Source organism: Macadamia integrifolia, unplaced genomic scaffold (genome assembly GCF_013358625.1).
Source record: "Macadamia integrifolia cultivar HAES 741 unplaced genomic scaffold, SCU_Mint_v3 scaffold2274, whole genome shotgun sequence".
In the NCBI taxonomy this organism is placed as follows: Eukaryota; Viridiplantae; Streptophyta; class Magnoliopsida; order Proteales; family Proteaceae; genus Macadamia; species Macadamia integrifolia.
The window spans coordinates 51,933-60,872 of NW_024868606.1; the positions used below are offsets into that span (position 1 = coordinate 51,933).

General features: G+C 39.6%; 2 protein-coding genes across 2 annotated transcripts in view; one reads left to right on the forward strand and one right to left on the reverse strand.

Annotated features, from left to right (window-relative positions):
- Positions 1-1,511: 1,511 nt before the first annotated feature.
- LOC122066165 lies at positions 1,512-3,375 on the forward strand. Its single transcript, XM_042629985.1, has one exon. The coding sequence runs from the start codon at positions 2,091-2,093 to the stop codon at positions 3,000-3,002; it is 912 nt and encodes a 303-aa protein (XP_042485919.1). The 5' UTR covers positions 1,512-2,090; the 3' UTR covers positions 3,003-3,375.
- A 924-nt stretch (positions 3,376-4,299) lies between these two features.
- The window catches only part of LOC122066166 (protein transport protein sft2-like), a 5,452-nt gene continuing 811 nt past the window's right edge, over positions 4,300-8,940 (reverse strand). Inside the window, exons 2-4 of the mRNA XM_042629986.1 lie at positions 5,269-5,536; positions 5,056-5,160; positions 4,300-4,543 (exon numbers count right to left, since the gene is read on the reverse strand). Coding sequence (XP_042485920.1) covers positions 4,433-4,543; positions 5,056-5,160; positions 5,269-5,536 — 484 coding nt within the window. The 3' untranslated portion in view covers positions 4,300-4,432. The remainder of the gene's footprint in view (positions 4,544-5,055; positions 5,161-5,268; positions 5,537-8,940) is intronic.

Here is an 8,940-nt window from a genome sequence, read left to right on the forward strand (position 1 = left end):
TTTTAACTCCTTATTTTCTACATTTAAATGGATCCATTTCCCCAAAAAGTAGATCAGGTTCTTGTAGGATCTTAATCCACACACACGTTGAGATCTATTGAAGACCCATAGACCACCAAGGGTTGGCAATTCAACTCCAAGAAGGGCAGTGAGGGGTAATGACAAGATGTTTATCCATTCAATGGGTGGAGAGTTGAACCAATGACCTTTCCTTGGACTTAGGTCAATGCTCCATTGCAATGATAGGAACCACTAGCCTAAGGCCCTAAGAGGCACTTCCCCCTTCAAGAGTATCTCAATATCAAGCAGGGTTTTTTTTTTTTTTTTTCACAATATAAAGATTTTTAGTTCATGAAATTATAGCCGATATCGATATTAATACCAATATTGATTGGTTATGCCAAACTAATATCCATAGTAGTTGATACGAAAATATTACCTAAATCCTTATTAAATATAGACTAAAACTCATGAAAACAATACTTCAACCTTTGGGTTCACTGAGCAAATAGCATAAGGGAGGGGACCAATAAAATACTACAGAATGATTTTATACATAGGAGGATAATAAGGTCATTCCAGAGAGAGAGAGAGAGAGAGAATGTGTGTGTGTGTGTGAGAGAGAGAGAGAGAGAGAGAGAGAGAGAGAGGCGCCAATATACTCTCCCCTGGCAACTCATCGAACATTTTACATCATGTGGCATATTAGATTGGTCCCAAATTGTATGGACAAGTACATTTCTAGATCCCTTGCTTGTATGTTGGGTTTTAGCCTAGGTTAAACCAAATGATAAAATGGACCTTCGAAAATCCAAGATCATGAGAGAATGCATAGTGGCGGTCAAAAGTATACTGGTGCATAGGGATGCATACCAATACATGAGCAATATTTGATTGAACTTGAGTCTTAAATTTGATTAGCGGCCATGGTTGACAAGCAACCTTTTCACGTACTGCGCAAACGCATGAAAAAAATGAAGAGAACTCTGTAAATGTTTGAACTTCTCCAAGATAAAATTTTGTTGCTACCTAGGTTGCAAGTACTTTCTTGCTACATAGGCTCTTAGTCAAAAGAAATGGAAATTGGAAAGGTTTCTTGGAAATAGTAAAACCTAGAGGGTATTTGCGAATCCGAATAGAAAGTGAATTTAAAAATATATTTTTGAAAGTGAATTTAAAAAGATATTTTTGAACCCAAAAGGGAAGTGAATTATTCGCATTTGACTTGATCAACCTTTATTGGCATGAACACTCACATTATCAGGCTGGTTTTAATTTGGTTCAATTCGACTAAAAACCAGACCAAACCGACCGATTAACACTCCTAAGATCGTGAACCAGACCAAAAGAAAATGATTTAGAAGTTATGAAATTTATGAGACAAGGAGGACTTGTGAAGTGGCAAAATTAGGTAATCGGGAATGAGCCATGTGGTGTAAAATTTGTGGGAAAAGAAACTGCTTAGCGTGTTAACAACACTAATTAAGAAAGACTCTTAATGACGTTTTTAGTTTAGTCTTAATCCCTTCCGCCTCGGGCAAACTTCTGTTGCCAATCTATGGAGGAGAGCCTTTCTCCTCCACAACCAGTCTGTCCTCCTCTGTTCCTCCAAATCCCCATTATTCCACCAAACTTATCGCTTCCACTTTCCGGCTGATCTCCGATCCTTTCTCCATTTTTCCGACGACGACAACGACGACCACCACCACCACAATCGAAGAAGAAGAAGAAGAAGAAGAGTGATAATCATTTTCCTTCAACATCGGCCGTCAAATTAGTTCACCTGAATAAAAATCGAATCTTGCTATGAGTTTACGAACTGAAGCTCCCTGGATGCCTACATGATCGATAGCATCTTCCACAAATCAATTCATGGATCAGGTATGCCGACCTCAATGTAGGATTTGAACATTTAGGTTTTTTTTCCCCCAAAAACAGAGGAAAATTTTGGAATGGCAGAGACCATATATGATATCTCTGCTGGCTTCTCTTCTTTCTCTCAAATCCCCAAATTCGAGGTCATCAGTTCGATGATGATGATGATAACAACCCTTGCATAAAAAAGAAAAAAAAAAAAAAAAAACTAGACAATGTACACTCAACAACGTCCTCAAAAGTTACGTCGAGCTTCAGGAGAGAAATACACAGATGATCCAATTACGAACAAGTCCGCCACACAATGCACGGTTATGTGTGTGTATCGAACCAAAATTGCTGGTTTGTGTCGTTTTGTTACTGTTCTATGGTGCAAGAATCTCCTCAACGTTTCTGTAAACATCTCAGTAGACAATCCTGGAAATGAAAATCCATACACTTGCAAAATTGATCTCAAGCCATGGCTTTTCTGGAGCAAAAAAGGGTTTAAATCCTTCACGGTGGGTGGAAAACGAGTGGATGTCTTCTGGGATCTCCGTTCTGCAAAATTTTCACTTAGCCCTGAACCAAGTGGAGACTACTACGTCGCTTTGGTCTCCGATGAAGAGGTTGTGTTGTTATTGGGAGAGTGTAAGAATGAAGCTTATAAGAGAACCAAGTCAAGACCTTCATCTATAGAAGCCGTATTAATGTGCAAGAAAGAGAATGTAATCGGTAAGAAAAGCTTTATCACAAAAACCAAGTTTGATGAGAAGGAAAAAGAATATGAAATCGTGGTTGAGAACTCTATATCTGGGCTTAAAGATCCTGAAATGTGGATTAGTATAGATGGGATAGTATTGATACATATAAAAAACCTGCAATGGAAATTCAGAGGAAACCAAACAGTGTATGTGAATAAGATCCCACTACAGGTCTTCTGGGATGTGCATGATTGGTTGTTTAGTAGCCATGGCCTAGGACATGGCATATTCTTATTCAAGCCAGGTCCACAGGAATATGTATCGGACGTCGAGAAGGAAGGTAGTAGCCGCAGCGGCGATGGAGACAGTACCACTTACTCCACGCAGAGTCGTTCGACGTCGCCGGATTTTTGCCTTTACCTATATGCATGGAAGCTTGGATGAGATAAGGGTTTGGTTGGTTGGTTGGGCAATTTGGAAGTTTGGCCTGGGGAAGAAAGGAGAGTAACTTATGCTTATAGCTCTTTTGGATTTTTGAGGCTTAGTATGAGGATCATCAACAAAGTTTATACTGCGAGAGGCCTGAGACTAACATTGTCTTGTTTTGATCCAGAAAAAAGAAAGGATTATTCTTGTAGATCAGTTAGTTTTATTATTGTGTAACTTCTAATTCAGAATTTTTGATGAGGTTCATCTATGCAGTGTGTATGTATTCATCTGTACCTTGTAAGCTGTAACCTGATCACAAAAACTTTTCCCTTTTTTTTTATTGGAAGCAAAACAGATAAAGGAAAAAAAAAACATGTCTATAGTACCACCAAAATGTTCTTCATCTTCTGATTCCCCTTTTATAAAATAAATCATCACTAATGTGTATTAGAATATAGAACAGCAACAGCTCTCTTTTAATGTCTGCATCACGGATTAGATCCGTCAATCCTGATTCCGGCAGATCCAATCCTGGACCGATCCAGATCCCAATAGTGTGTTTTGAAGCCGTGTCTGGGAGTAGGGATTCAGGACCTACCAATTCTAAGCAAGGTAATACATTGATTGAAGGTCCAACTTCCAGCTAAATGCAGTAGGTAGATAATTATGACTGTCGATTTGTGGGTGAAGAGTTCACCTTGGGTACAGGAAAACTTTCTCCTCAAGATAATGTTCCAATTACCATTGGACAGCCCAATCTGAAGGGTGAGATGGCTCACACTTTGATAGACCTCAGCATATCAAAAACAGGCCCAGCCAATGAATTCATATTCTGGAATTTTGAATAGGCTAAACAGACAAAAGCAGAAGCTCGAGTGTGTATTAGGCCCACTAATAAGCTAGTAAAATTCACTTGATGAGGGATTCGCACACTAGCTGATTGTAGACCACCGTTGGGCGGGCGTTAATGATCTATGACCAACCTTTTCTTGCTGCTGATTTAGAAACAGCCTTCAGCGAGCTGATTTACAACCAGCCTACTCAGTCAGGGATTGCGCTTCGTCCGTGAAGCACGAAGAGGGGCACGAATATGGTGACTGTTTTGTAGCAACAAAAATCAGCTTGATTAACATTCTGAACCATCAAGCTTCAAGGGAGGCTTACAATTTACAGCACCCAGATCTTCAATGGTCAAAACAACTTTGTAGAATCCAGTAGGCCAAAAACCATGAAAGTTATTGATGCTAATTCATCCAAATTCATTTATGCTTTGCAGAAATAGTATGAAACAATGCTTCAGTGAATCAATGAATGTGGAACTGCAACGTTCTGTTTCAATTGGATTCAAGGCATACACAATTTCTTTCAGGACATGAACTATTACAAACAGGTATCCAAAGAAGGGGGAAAAAATGCAATACCCTGTTTTGCTTTGTGCCTCTTTATCACCTACCAAAACACCTCAGTATTGAAGACATGAGAGCCGATGTAAGGAACTTCACGCCAGCAGATCCTCCAGGGAAGTAGGAAATGGCATAGTATAGAAGTGCAAGTACCTAGTCAAAGTTGAGCAACCATCAGCTCCCATATTAAATTGGACTACATGTTCCATTTTATTTATCCTTGAAAAAGTTTCAACACATTTGAAGATAGAGGCACAATTGAATGGTTTAAAGCCAGTAGACAGAGCAGTCATTAAAAGATAAGAAAGACTAGAGGGTGTCCTTCCTTTGCTTGATTTAGCTCACTAAAGGTAGTTCCCCAAATAACAGAGTAAGGTGTTTGTATCTGTTTAAAGGAATATTTTTTCGAATTACACTTTTAAGATACTAGAATTGTTACATTGTTTAGAAGGTTATATAAGGAAAATGAAAAAAAGGGTTCAGCTTCACCCCTGAAAGTAGGAAGGTTGGTTTGCAGTAATTCGAAATTGAACAAAATGCGACAACACGCACTTTTTGCTTTCCTCATTAAAAAGAGGAAACCAAATTGTTCACTAGATATTATCAAAAAAAAAAAGGCTAGAAAGAACAAGAAAGTGCACATTGAATGAAGAGGAATTTGATACCTGGAACACGGAGAAAAGCACAGAAAGAATATAACTGTGAAGCACCATGGAAACATAGATAGTACCCACCATGCTGGCAACGAATCCCAATGTAAGAGGAAGCCTCTGTTTGAGAAAGTATTCAGAATGAGGAATAGAATTGAGTTGTGATCGGTGGCCTTCTGAAGGAAGAAGTGAAAAATGTTACCATGTAAATATAAAAGGATGAAATACCTCTTTTGATGACATGTGTGCAAGCTGATTTTTGGGACCTTTTAGGGCAAAGAATGATCCAATGATGAAAGCACATCCAAGGGTAAAGCAGATTGCAAATTTCTGAGGCATTAGCACCATGACCGGAAGGAACATGGTAAATGCAATGAAAATGAAGAACACTCCAGTCGCTAGGAGTAAACCAAAGTACATGAGAGATTTTCCAGAAGGGACACTGCTGGCAGCAGATTGGAAGTTCCCTGGCAAATCCATCACTCCTTTCGAAACCCTAGAAAATATCAAAGAGGTGAAATTTAGCATACAACAGAAAAAGAAAATCAAATTTAGATACAGGTAAATGAAACGATCCACCAACTGGATAGCATTCAATTCCATAAGGACAAGATACACATATATTCTTTCCACCAATTTTGTAAGAGTAAGGAAAACAAACAATCCACCTTCTTTCACACTCAAGACCCAATCCAAAGAACCCACCCACAGACCAGCACAAAGTATTTTCCATGAATCAATAAAGCACTAATGGGAAATCGGAAGTTTGAAATTAAAATTTAAAGAGTGCAGAACCGCTACTCACATCGATCCATAAAATTCCACTAATACAATTTTTTTTCTTTCTGGGAGGGGGGTCATGACAAACACGGATGTAGAGTATCACTATATACCACAAACAGAACATCCAACAAAAATCCCAAACAAAACGATCATCCCTACATCACAAAGTGTCTATGCTTGTTTCTGCTAAACAAAGGAATGTGATTGTGGTAAAAAAAATAAAAAATAAAAAATAAAAACTACTTAGCATTGTAGGTCGCCTAATCATCAGGCATCACCTTGCTCCTTGAGGCCCAAGGCAATCAGTTGCCTTACGTGCTGAAGCATCTTAAGCCAAAACTGATGATCTTGCCTTCCAAATGTAATAAATTTCATCTTTTCTAATTTCTCACTTTTACCACTATATGTTCTATATTGGCCTTTATAACCCTGCATTAAATATACGTTTACATCTAGAAAATGAAATACCTGAAAGATGGCCTGTCATGTAACATATGGTGCTTGCCATGGGCACCAAAGCATCACCTGGGAGTTGAGGCAGTTGGCCACCACAAACTTATTGTTTCTATACAGAATTTTTATATCAAAAGCATTGCTTCATTTTTATGACAAGTGCAAATACCTTCTTCCTGTATACCTACACTGTTCCAAGCACAGCTTGAGCTCAAGCAAGAGCAAGTAGGTAGTGATATAATACTGGTATTGATACTAGAGGTGGGTTGGGTCCAGGTAGGACAAGTCTATAACTAATTATTTCACCCAGGCACACGTCCAAAACCCAGATTTCCATCCAGGACCTATATGCATGGGTTAAAGATAAAAGCAAAGGATGGGGGGGGGGGCACCTGATTCACATTCTCCATGACTTGGACACAGGATATCACATTATGCAGCTATAGTTGATGTTTGACAGTTACCATACGCTGGTGCTTGGTAGGTTTGTCAAGACAACTATATGAATATAAGGACATGTGGAGGACCTAAACAGGGGAGCACTCAGGCAAAATCATTGCATCCCTCAAAGGCTCCAGGATTAGTGAGATGGAACACAAACATCAGCAGGATTGGTTTTTGTTTCATTAAACCTCTGTGATGATATTTCTGAAAACAGGGACACTTTGTCTGAAATTGAAAAGAAAGAATTGTGACAGCTACATTGGGAGGCCCCAATGTGGAATGAGGGTCTGCACTGAGATAATGTCCAAGAAGCCCTATTCAGGAAGCGTGTGAGAAGATGGTGCAAAGGGTGCAGTTCCGAGCATCACAAGGGGTTGTTGGCCCCTTTTACACATGGGATGCAGTTCTTCAGTGTTTGGCTTAGTGGGGTCAGTGCTAACACTAAACCTGGATCTCATGTTTTGATGCAGATACCGTCGTAGGTAATTGACAGTGAAAGCAATTCATCCATTTTCGTTTATGGAAGCAGCTATTGTGCAGAAAGTCACAATGAGGAAAGGGGGGCAACATGTAGGCTCATGTGGACCAGGATGCCATTTAAGAAGCCACAAGTCAAGATTGGGTCGATCCGCCTGGGGGATTCCCCCCCCCCTTCCAACACACCCCTGACATCCAAACCCCATCCCCACCCCCACTCGGACTACCAAGTCCCACTAGATATCATATTATATAATATAATATCGAATCATATCATTAACATTAATTACATTATATGGGTTTATTTGTTGTGTTTGCACAAATGCATACAACGGCAGACATCTGGTAGTCCTCACACTACTGTACTTCAAATGTCATCTCTTATACGATATAAGGTATTGATGTACAATTAAGTGGATCATTTTGGTGGAAAAGAATACAACAACAACAACAACAACAACAAAGCCTTGTCCCAAATTAATGGGGTCGGCTACATGGATCCAAGCAAGGCCAAAGAAATAGAAAATAAGAAGGCATTAAAAGAGACAGAATAGTAATCAGTAACAAAGTAGTACACAGCTAAAATGGGTCCACTACCTGGATCCTAGCACTCCAATTCGCTCCATTCAGAACCATACTTGGGATAAGACCTAATTTGTGCATGTCTTTTCTTACAACCTCTTTTATGGTCATTTTTGGCATACCTCTAGCTCTTTTGAATCCTTTTATCTGAATCAAGTCACTCCTCCTTAGTGGTGCATCTGGTGGCCTTTGTTGAACATGCCCAAATCACCTCAAACGACATTCTCGAAGCTTGTCAGGAATTGGGGCAACCCCCAGATCCTCTTTAATTTGTTCATTCCTTACCTTATTTCTTCTAGTTTTCTCACATATCCACCAATCCATGGGGGAGTTGGGTTTTTTTTTTCTTTGGGAGGGGGGGAGGGAGTTGATGGGAAGGGGTATTTCCTTGTATCCCACCTCCCCCAAACAAAAAAAAGGATTTATATAGACAATCTCTACATTACATACACTAAATCTTAAAGTAGTCAACTAATCGGGTTGTTTGGTCTGTTGGACTTGATGGTTGGACTCGGATTGAAAGTTACCAAGCCATAAAAGTCTAACATTTGGTTTAGTAAAGTGTGGAGCCAGGAATTGTAATATTCTATCTCCACTTCAGCTGGTAGAGGCCCACTCACTCTCCCCCCCCCCCCCCCTTAAAAACCAGGACTCCATTGTAACTGTCATTTATCTGAAACACCCACAGCAACAGATTTCAAATCCAAGGTCTCTGCATAAATGTAGTGAGTTATCATGGGCCCCCTTCTGAGATCCAAATCAACCATAAAGTCAATCAATGTTGTTGAATAGTCGATATTCTTCTTGGAGCTTTACTTTTCATGCCAAATATTTGCGTATTATTTTGTCAAATTCCCTGGATTTGCATTTTTTTCCCCTTATATAAAAAGGGATTTATATGCTTCTCACTTCTAATCATGTTCTTACATGTTCACATTCCCTATGCGGACGTTTGCAGAGGTCCTTTTGCTTGGTCAATTCGGAGTGGAAGAAATGGAGGAACCTCGGAACACAAGTACAATAAGCAGGGGTGGATAGAGCAAAAGGCAAGGAGGTTGGTGGCGCAGTGGGTATATATAGTAAAGGAGATTAAGGATGTGAACGAGTGTACAACTCTAAGTCTCTGATAAAAGACAGTCCTAACAACAACTGAAGAAGTGC